Source organism: Cucurbita pepo, chromosome LG19 (genome assembly GCF_002806865.2).
Source record: "Cucurbita pepo subsp. pepo cultivar mu-cu-16 chromosome LG19, ASM280686v2, whole genome shotgun sequence".
Taxonomy (NCBI): domain Eukaryota; kingdom Viridiplantae; phylum Streptophyta; class Magnoliopsida; order Cucurbitales; family Cucurbitaceae; genus Cucurbita; species Cucurbita pepo.
Window position 1 is genome coordinate 6154269 of NC_036656.1, and position 10783 is coordinate 6165051.

The 10783-nt window shown below is 38.8% G+C and overlaps 3 protein-coding genes across 3 annotated transcripts; 2 read left to right on the forward strand and 1 right to left on the reverse strand.

The window, feature by feature from the left end:
• Positions 1 to 1867, forward strand: LOC111781413 (AAA-ATPase At2g18193-like). Its single transcript, XM_023661978.1, has 2 exons — positions 1 to 1162; positions 1238 to 1867. The coding sequence occupies exons 1-2, from the start codon at positions 164 to 166 to the stop codon at positions 1652 to 1654; spliced, it is 1416 nt and encodes a 471-aa protein (XP_023517746.1). The 5' UTR covers positions 1 to 163; the 3' UTR covers positions 1655 to 1867.
• Positions 1868 to 2651: 784 nt separating this feature from the next.
• LOC111781411 (phosphatidylinositol/phosphatidylcholine transfer protein SFH12-like) lies at positions 2652 to 8229 on the forward strand. The gene is made up of 15 exons (XM_023661976.1): positions 2652 to 2968; positions 3261 to 3382; positions 3725 to 3977; positions 4432 to 4531; positions 4660 to 4926; positions 5153 to 5230; positions 5329 to 5430; positions 5505 to 5554; positions 5672 to 5771; positions 5875 to 5925; positions 6096 to 6188; positions 7003 to 7123; positions 7325 to 7707; positions 7786 to 7860; positions 7984 to 8229. Exons 2-15 carry the CDS (start codon positions 3355 to 3357, stop codon positions 7999 to 8001), a joined length of 1719 nt encoding a protein of 572 aa, XP_023517744.1. The 5' UTR covers positions 2652 to 2968; positions 3261 to 3354; the 3' UTR covers positions 8002 to 8229.
• Positions 8230 to 8329: 100 nt separating this feature from the next.
• Positions 8330 to 10688, reverse strand: LOC111781414 (transcription factor bHLH110-like). The gene is made up of 6 exons (XM_023661979.1): positions 10484 to 10688; positions 9931 to 10408; positions 9789 to 9854; positions 9553 to 9618; positions 9409 to 9468; positions 8330 to 8590 (listed from the first exon to the last, which is right to left on the reverse strand). Exons 1-6 carry the CDS (start codon positions 10585 to 10587, stop codon positions 8486 to 8488), a joined length of 879 nt encoding a protein of 292 aa, XP_023517747.1. The 5' UTR covers positions 10588 to 10688; the 3' UTR covers positions 8330 to 8485.
• Positions 10689 to 10783: the final 95 nt, after the last annotated feature.

Consider the following 10783-nt stretch of genomic DNA (forward strand, 5'->3'; position numbering starts at 1 on the left):
TAAAACCAACAAAATTAGAAATTGATTTGAGAAATAATAAACCAACATGAGCATGTTTCAGTAATAAGTGGCTTGCTGTCTTGGTGCACAAGCTATAAATTGTGGCGTTCATCGGCATCCCTCGGCCACCCTACGGGACTCCGACGCTTAATTAGCCCTACCCATGTTCAGTTTCAAGGACATGCCTCCGTCCGCATCTTCCCTGTTCGCGGCGTATGCCTCCTTCGCCACTTCCATGATGATGATCCGTTCCATAACCAACGACCTTCTTCCTCCCCAACTCATCTCCTTCATCTCCTCCATTTTCACCTACTTTTTCCCCCCGAAATCCTCCCCTCAGACCACCCTTGTCATCGAGAAAAAGACGAACTACAACAAAAACCAGGTATTCGAAGCTGCCGAGATCTACCTCCGTACCAAAATCAGCCCCTCAATGGACCGTCTCAAGGTCTCCAAAACTCCCAGGCAGCAGAGAGTTTCCCTCTCCATGGAAAAGGATCAAGAAATTGTAGATCAATTCGAAGACATTCATCTCAAATGGCGCTTCGTCGCCGAGAAAAAGAAGGAAGGTAATGAGTCTGTCAAGGAGAAACGCCATTACGAGCTTGTTTTCGATAAGAAATTCATGGATAAAGTCGTGGATTTCTATTTGCCTTACATCTTACAGAGAGCCAAGGAGATTACAGAAATGGAGAATGTTTCCAAACTCTGTAGTCAAAATTTATCGTACAGTGACGATTTTGGTGATGAGAGATGTCGAGGGAATTGGGGATCCATCGGTCTGGAGCATCCGGCGACGTTCGATACTCTGGCGATGGATCCTGATTTGAAGAAGATGATAATCGATGATTTGGATCGTTTCTTGAAGCGGAAGGAATTTTATCGCAAGGTTGGAAAGGCTTGGAAGAGAGGCTACTTGTTGTACGGTCCACCTGGTACGGGGAAATCGAGCTTAGTCGCCGCCATGGCTAATTACCTCAAGTTTGATATCTACGATTTAGATCTCACAGATATCTGCAGCAATAGCGACCTGAGAAGATCGTTACTCTCCACTTCAAATCGCTCGATTTTGGTGATTGAGGATATCGATTGCAGCGTTAATTTGCAGAATCGGGCCAATAGCGACGATGAAAGCGAAAATAACGACGATTACAGAAGCAAGGTAGGGTTTCCCCCATTTTCCCCCTTCCGAATTAGTCTGAATAATCGAAATTGAAATTTGTGTGATGAATTGCAGTTGACACTGTCTGGTATGCTTAATTTCATGGATGGATTGTGGTCGAGCTGCGGCGATGAGAGGATCATCGTCCTCACGACGAATCACAAGGACCGATTAGATCCAGCGCTGTTGCGACCTGGTCGAATGGACGTCCATATACACTTGAGCTACTGCACCTCAAAGGCGTTCGAGGCTTTAGCCACCAATTACCTCGGCGGCGGAGCTATTCATCACCCGCTGTACGAAGAAATCGAAGCGCTGGTCGAGCACGCCAATGTGACTCCGGCGGAGGTTGCGGAAGAGCTGATGAAGGGCGACGACATCGACATCGTGATGGAAGGTTTAGCCAAGTTTGTGAAGCGAAAGAGAGAGGAACAGAATGATCGAAATAAGGCGGCGGAGGAAGAAGGTAATGAGATAGTGGAAGAACAGTGAAGAGAAGAAAAGGCGGCGGCGGACTTAGAAGGTACGGAAGAAGACTTGGAATTGGAAATGGAGACCGTCGGTGGTCGTCGTCGAAGAAAATAATAATTTAACAGAGAATTTTGAAGGAAGTTAGAACATCGGACAAAAATAATAATAATTTAAGAATAATTCCGAGAGTTTATTTTTATTTAATTTTTATATAGATTGGTATATTGTACGACAGGACCATATAGTATGATATTTGTTTAATTAGTTTAATTTTAATTCTACTAATTGAGCAATGTTTTTTATAATTTAGTTTTTTTTTCTCTCTCTTAAAATTCATTTTTCACACATGATGGAAACAATGTTTGCTCGTGTCGGCCTTATTTTTGTAAGCCCAAGTAAGAACCGATGAAAGCTGACCAAGAATGAAACCGACTCGAGTTGGTTGGATCCTTAAAAATATATAAAAGGCAATCGATCAAACAGTAGATTCGACCCTCAATTAAGAGTCCACACGAGAATCGAAGCAAGCAATTCAATGACAAATGTCATATAATTATAACTTCGTTGTCCGATATGATTATAAATGTAAGATGAAATGTGGAAAAATACGGAATAAAATAGACTAAAAAACAATTTCATTTATAACTTTTATTTTTTATTTTTAGAGACTTAATTAAACTAAAAAATTAAAAACATTATGACAAAAAAATATATATATATATATATATATGAGAACGTCAGCAATAAATAAATATTTAACTAACCATTCAATGGAATTTAATTACAAAAGTTATATAATAAAATTTAATTTCAAAGAATGTATCTTTTAAAGTATTTATATCTATAAACAAAATTAAAATTTCAAACACCTATCTTAAACTATTTAAATTGCATCAAGAAGCCACGTGGCGGAAAGAGAAAGCGAGCGTAAGGAATAAAAATAGAGGTGCGCGCAGGAGATTCATTTAGCGGGAAACAAGAAGGGAGACGTTAGGGTAGTTGGGTATAGACGGTAATGAAGTATAGTTGAGGCGTGGGGTTTCGCGGGTTTCGCTTCGCCGGAATCAGAAATGTGTGAGAATTGGAGGCGATAACATTTCGATGGATATCCATCCGTAGCTGAATGGATCGACCACCAAACACCGAATCTTTTCAATCAACAACTTAACCATCTTTCTCTCTCTCTCTTCTAATCCTCCTTTTCTTATGCTCTGTAATCGTGTAACCTTCTTGTCTCTCCACCTTTTTCTTACAACCTCTCTCGTTTTTTTCCCCTCAATATAATCGCCCCTCGCTGCCTACTTCGATTTCCTGCCCCTCACGTTTCACCTTCTTGTAATTTCTCTGTTCTTTTCTTTTTCTCCGATTTCTTTTTCTCTTGCTTGCGTTCGATCTTTGTAGGTTTGCCCACCTGAGGGAGCTCGTTTGCCTATTACGTGAATGTGTTTTGATATGCATTTTAGTTTATTGTGGTTATTGTCTGGCATTTGCGTTTAGAATTTTGGCCGATTAGGTTGAAGATTGGGAAATTTTGAGTGGGGTTTTCTTTTTATTGACTTATTTTTTGGGGGTTTTGAAGATATTTGTATTTATTGGGGATTTTCTTTTAATGATCGTCTTTTTCCAGGCCGGGCATTAGGAGAAGAATCGCAATATGAGTGCTTGATTCATCTCTTTAATGCGTAACCTGTTTCAATTAACAAACCCAAAAACACGCTATCATGTCCGGACCGATATTTTCCAAACCAGGTATGTTTGTAATCCATTCTGTTGCATTCGTTCTTCCATTGTTGGATCTTTCCCTTTTTCTGATATTCTCTCCTCGTTTGTTTTTCATTATTGTTTCTTCGATTACGAATCCTTCCCTTGTTTCGTTTATGGATCTTTCGGTTTTGCAAGAATGTTCAAATGTGTTCAAGTAATCGAATGAAAATGGTTAAATTGAATGACAGTCACATAGACTAAATAGTGTAAGATGTTTGCGGCAAGAGATTGTTGGAGCTGAACACAAATTCAAAACATGGATAAGAAATATAATCAACCGTTCCTTTATTTACCTAAAGTTTGACATTAAATTTGTACTTGTTGAAGGGTCTGATCTTGAGAGCTCTGAGGATGAGAGGAATACATCCATTGGGTCCTTCAAGCTGAAGGCAGCCCTTGCCTCCTCCAAGTTCAGGCATTCTATGACACGAAGGGGTAGGAGAAGTAGTAGAGTCACATCTATGAGAATTGAAGATGTGCATGACACAGAGGAGCTACGGGCTGTCGATTCCTTTCGCCAAGCATTGATTTTGGAGGAGTTACTACCTTGCAAGCATGATGACTATCACATGATTCTCAGGTTTTCTTTTCTCTTATCCTTCTATAACTCCATGTTTTATCACCGGTCCATGTTGAGGATTGTTGGGAGGGAGTCTATATTGACTAATTTAGAGGTTGATCATGAATTTATAAGTAAGGAATATATCTCCACTGGGAAGCCCAAAATAAAGCCACGAGAGTTTATGCTCAAAGTGGACAATATCATACCATTGTGGAGAGCTGTGGTTCCTAACATGGTATTAGAGCCCATAATCTATGATCCTAATATACTTCTTGTAACAGAGGGCAGCCCTTAACTCTCCTTTCTTCATTCTCTTACAACTACATACTCTCTTGATTGGGATCTGTCCCAATTTTCAAGATTAATCTTCCACAGTATAGGGCAAGCACCACTATTGAACAAGTATATGATCTTTTTAAAGAAATTTCTTCAGTTTTTATGTTATAGTCTTACAACATTTCATTGGACATAGATTCTTGAAGGCCAGGAAGTTTGATATTGAGAAAACAAAGCAAATGTGGACTGACATGCTCCAATGGCGTAAAGAATTTGGTGCTGACACCATAATGGAGGTATTGGGTGTAGAAATATTTGCTTAGGTTCTACAAAGTCTCTGCATCTTTCCCCTGTAAACCAAGTCCCAAATTTTGAACTCCCCAATTGAACTAACTGACATTTCTTCTTTTTCCCCACTCTTAAGGATTTTGTATTCGAGGAGCTTGATCAAGTCTTAGATTATTATCCTCAAGGGAATCATGGTGTAGATAAGGAAGGAAGGCCAGTATATATTGAGAAATTGGGCATGGTGGATCCCACCAAGTTGATGCAAGTCACTGATATTGAACGCTATCTGAAATACCATGTACGAGAGTTTGAGAGGACATTCGCGGTAAAGTTTCCTGCCTGTTCAATAGCTTCCATGAGGCACATTGATCAAAGTACAACAATCTTGGACGTTCAGGGAGTGGTAAGTGTTCAATAGTAATATTTATTACTGGGGAATAATTAGTTGCAGACAAATGTTTTATGCAAGAATCATAGAGATTTATCGTCGCGGTATATGATATTGATGTGCACTGACTTGGAGAACTAGCTGATCTAAAAAAGTTTGAGTCCCTTGTGTTCAATTTTTTTTTTTCCTTTCCCTTTTCCAATTTCACGGTGCAGCTTTCAAACTAGAACTGATTTGACAGGGACTTAAAAGCTTCAATAAGACTGCTCGGGAACTCATCTCCCGCCTTCAGAAAATTGATGGCGAGAACTATCCGGAGGTACTGTGGAATATTTGGTTTTCAGTTCTATGGAATGTTCATTTTACTCTAAACTACGTCCTATACTGAACCCAAGAAGTGATCAAATGTGAATGCAGACCTTAAATCGTATGTTCATCATTAATGCTGGTTCCGGATTTAGAATGCTGTGGAACACTGTAAAATCTTTTCTAGATCCTAAAACCACTGCAAAGATCCATGTAAATATGCTTCTCTGATCTCATCTTTTCCATAGTAAATTGTAGCAGATGTAATTAATTAGTAAACTTGCCAGGTTCTTGGAAATAAATACCAAAGCAAGTTGCTGGAAATTATTGATTCCAGGTATGTTACTGAAGAGACAGTAAACTTTCACTTATCGTATAAACTTCACGTATCATATAAATTTGGAAATGTTCATGCAAAGTTTTGCGCTCCTTTTGTGGTGTCATGTTGCACCAGTGAATTGCCAGAGTTTCTTGGAGGCACCTGTACCTGTGCTGATCAAGGAGGGTGCATGCGTTCTGATAAAGGTCCATGGAAGGACCCAAATATATTGAAGGTCCCAATTTTTATCTCCAATTGTGATACTTTCCATCTTTGGTTACAATTTCACCTGACTTTTACAATTACTTGGCTGTTTTAAATAATTGATGAACTCGCAGATGGTCAGCAATGGAACCCATAAATGTTCAGTGATATCTAGGGACAACGAGGTTTTTTTTTTCTTTCTTGAGCTTAGCCTGCATCCTTCTGGTTTCTTGTTTGAGTTTCCATTTTTTATTCTATTTATATGATCTCTTTTAATATTATGAGCTAGCATTTTGGTTCTTTCCGATTGATAAATTTTTTTGCATTTGTTATGCTTAATCGACTGGTGCAACAGGAAGCACTTCCTGATTTTAAGGATGTTTGCTCCATCTCCTACAAACATCCTTTTAATCACGTTCAGCGTCCACTCCTGTCTCCTCTCCATGAGGTAAGTGAGCAAGAATTCAAGATTTGTTAGCTGAAATTTAATTTGCTTCACATCGATGAGTTCAATATTAATGGTTCTCAGTCTAAGCAGTAAGAAACCAATGTCTTTTAGAATTACAATGTAATAGCCTAAGCCCACCGCTAGCAAATATTGTCTACTTCGACCGGTTACATATCGCCGTCAGCCTCATGATTTTAGAACGTGCTACTAGGGAGAGGTTTCTACACCCTAATAAGGAATGCTTCGTTCTCCTCTCCAACCGACGTGGGATCTCACAATCCACCCCCCTTGGGGACCCAATGTCCTTGCTAGCACACCGTCTGGTGTCTGGCTCTGATACCATTTGTAACAGCCCAAGCTCACCGCTAACAAATATTGTCCGCTTCGACTCATTATGTATCACCGTCAGCCTCACGGTTTTAGAACGCGTCTACTAGGGACAGGTTTCTACACTTTATAAGGAATATTTCGTTCCACTCTCCAACCGACGTGAGATCTCACATTAACTCTATAAAACCTCGTTTTAGCATCTGTTCCTATGCGTTGAGTTGATTCTTGCATGTCACAGAAGATTTTAAACTGGAGTAGTAATTTCAAGTTTCAGCCTGTGCCTTTGCTAGTAGAATTTGTTCTCTAGAGATGGCTTGTTTTGGGATTCTTAGCTAGCATAAATTTGCAGAACTGTTGGTTTGTGTATACATATATGCAAACTGTTTTCTATATTTCGGGAAGTGTTGGATCAATTTCTTACCTCTAATGAAATATCGCTAATTATATTTCTGAAGTCTATCTGATACAAGAAAAAACATGATAGGTTTCAATTACCAAGAATATTCGTGTGGCATACAATGAGGATTGTGTCCCCGTGGTTGATAAAACTGTGGATTTTGCATGGAAAAATGTGTCAAAAAAGAGCATGCCAGCCTCATCCAACGGTATATTATCTTTTTCTGATAGCTTTTTTTAATTTAATTCTTTTTAGTTATGCAATTTCATCTTTATACTGTAGAACGATAAAAACTTCTTTTCTCCCAAAAGGGATGGAAATATTGGCAATATTTTGTTAGTTCGTATCTCTATTTCTACTAAGTTAATTTGGTCGTTTTTTTTTGGTATGTGTGTGTGCGCGCTGGCAGCAATGGATTTTGATATGGCTGGTTCAGGCGAGGTCCCTGGGGGTCTTAAATCAAAGATTTTGGCTAGTGTTTTGGCCTTCATCGTGGGAATTTCTGCTACCGTGAGGTTGGCTCGCACCATGCCTAACAAGCTGACCAATGCCTCCATATACTCCGAACCATTTTACTATGTCGACGACTCTAACATGCTCAAGGGTCAGCCACCTTTATTTGAACCCTTGCCTGATTACATGTCAACCCTAAAACGCATGGCTAAATTGGAAGAGAGAGTCAATAACTTGTGCTCTAAACCTGCTGACCTGCCTCGCGAGAAAGAGGAACTACTCAATGCTGTAACAAGCCGTGTTGAAGCCCTCGAACAGGATCTTCTCGTAACCAAAAAGGTACCTCTATTGCTCAGTGATCAGTGGTCTTTTATAAGCTGTTTGAGTAGAGTTCTGATCAGTCGTTTTTGCATATAGGTTCTGGAGGAAACACTAGCTAGACAAGAAGAGATTTTTGCTTATATTGAGAAGAGGAAGAAAAAGAAGAAACTGGTAATAATCTACTTTGACCAACCATATCATAAGCCAAGATCGTATTGTTTTTATGCATGAGCACTAGAATCTTAGTGAACTGACTTGCTTGAATTTGGCTGGAATTGACTGTATGTATTGCAGTTATCGTTCCCCTGGTGATGGGATGAAAATGATCAGCCACGAGGCGTGGGGCGCTCGCCTTGAACATCTATCTCTGCACTGTGTGTTAGAATCAGAGATCTGGTGAAGTCATTTTAATTTATGTACACATTATTTACTTATAATGTAAAATTAAGTCCTAGGTAACAAGAAGAAATCCCATTATCCTTATAAATGTGATGGGTGATGTAAATTAATAAAGTTTCTGCAAGAAATGAAATTGAAACACGTACGTTGTACAAATCAAAATGATTTGAAAATTGGAAAATACAACCAAAAGCTTATTTGTGGATCTCACTCCACCAAACAACATTATTGACATTCTTCTTTTTGAACTGAACTGGAACAGCTATACAAGAAGCACAACCAAGAAGAAACCATTAAGAATACGTCTGTTTGTGATCTGAATTAGCTTTGTTTTTTTGGCTGAGCTCTCTATTCTTGATGAAATATTTTGCGAATCTGTTGCAGTGCAGGCTTTCTCTTAATCATAGCCATGAATGAATGAGGCCCAAGAAAGAGGCATAAGGCATAGCCCTCGGCTCCTAAGATCTGGCCTTGGTTTTGCTCCATCTTCCTGTGTTGAACCCTGCAATTTTTTGATAAATCTATGGCTTAGTGCTTCTTTCCATAGATCCTATTTACTATTCTTCTATGTTTGTATCTGTACGTATAAATGTATATTGTATTGTTTTTCCCTAACAGCAATAATATCATGTAACGTGCTTTACCCAGAAACCACCAAATGAAAAGAATATTACTTTTCAGATAATTCTGAACCAAATTATCTGAAAAATTAGGTCAAATCAAAAAAATATATAAATGTAGGTGCCACGTCAGTAACAAACAGGTCAAATAATTTTTTATTATTAAACTTCTAATCTCAACCATAAAAGTTGATGGGTAATGTTAAAACACGCCACTATCCACCCCACGTAAGATCTCACAATTCACCCATTTAATGTTCAGTGTTCTTGCTGGCACGCGTTCCCTTTTCCAATCGATGTTGGCCCAGACCTCCAATCCACCCCTCTTCGAGGCTCAACCTCCTCGTTGGCACATTCTCTCGTGTCTGGCTCTGATACTAGTTTAAGCCTACTATTAGCAGATATTGTCCTCTTTAGATTTTTTCTCTCGAGCTTTCCTTCAAGGTTTTTAAAACGCGTTTACTAGAGAGAGGTTTCTACGTCCTTGTAAAGAATGTTTCATTCTTCTCCTAAACGATATTATATACTTTAAGCATAAGCTCTAGTGAAAAAAACTCATACCAAGAAAGATGTATTCCTTACTTATAAACCCATAATCATCCCCTTAATTAGCCAACGTGAGACGTGAGACTTCTTCTCTTCCAACAACACGTAAATATATAAACACATAAACATATATCATATGCGTATATCAACTTACAGGCTGCAGTTTCTGGTAGGGTTTGCTCTGAGACGACCCCAAATATGGCATGCTTAAAGTCTACAATGAAAGCCCATATTAAAATTACATCAGAAAATGTAAATATTATTGATCATCATATGAATCAATAGAGAATAAACTCACCTCAACTTGGTCATGAAGAAACTGAATGTAGCCAATTGCTTCGGTTAGAACAGAGGAAGTATCAGTCTGAAAAAGATTGTTAAATTTATGGTAAGAAACTCAAACCAAGAACCAAGAACCAAGTATGGGCAAGTGGGGTTAGTTTTTTAAGCACATCAAACAGACCTAAGTGGGTTCTGAATCTGATAAAGGAACTTTATATATATATATATATATATATATATATATGCATATACCTTACCAAAAGGTGCAACCAGCCTTTGAAGTGCTGAAATCCTGTCGCCCAGTTTCTCTTTTCTCACCTGCAGTTCATATTTCAAAATTAAATCACCCACACAAAGAGTTGGGTCAGTTCTTGAATTGGGTTGGAACCAATACCTTCAATGGTGGGCAGGATCTCTTTGATTCATGAGCATTGGGCTTTTTAGCCAATGACGAGCTGTTAAGTGGTCTCTTTACTCTGTTGGAGCTGTTATTATTTATTGAATCTTGCACATACCCAAATAAGGCTCTCTTTTTGTTAAACCCACTTGAGATCAACCCCAGATGCGGATCAGCAGCTTGTAATGATGAACAAGACAACAAATCCAACGTTGAAGTAGTAGTAGTAGTAGTAGTAGTGCTGTAATAATTGGTATTAGATCCAGTTGATAGCCCTTGGAAACCTCCGTAGCTTGTAGGAGATTGAACACAAGAATAGAGATTTGAAAGGTGCTGTTCGTTGGGTTGTTCTTGTTCTTGTTGCTGTTGGTAATTTGATGAGAAATTGAACCATAGATTTTCATGCTCTCTTGAACATTGTAAGGTTTGATCCATTAAATAAGGGTTGTTGTTGTTGTTGTAGGAATTTCCATCCCTGCATGATCATGTGTATGAAAAAAAGGAGAGAAATGAATGCATGAATAATGAATGAAGAATTGTTGGAGCTTACAAGATGGTGTTGGGGATGCATTCATGAGTAAGGAGAGGTGGCCTTGGAGCTGGTACCAAGGATGAGTATCCACTGAATAGTTCTTGGAGATTTGCTGACTCCATGGATATAGGTTGAAAGGATTTGGATGAAATATGGTGAATGATTTTAGGAGATGATGAGAGGATTGTGTTTTTGTGTTCTTGAAAAACAAAACCTAAATGGGTTGTAATGGGATGACTTGTTTATTAATAAGTTGCCTCTACTCTCTCTCTCTCTCTCTCTCTCTCTCTCTCTCTCTCTCTCTCTCTCTCTCTCTCT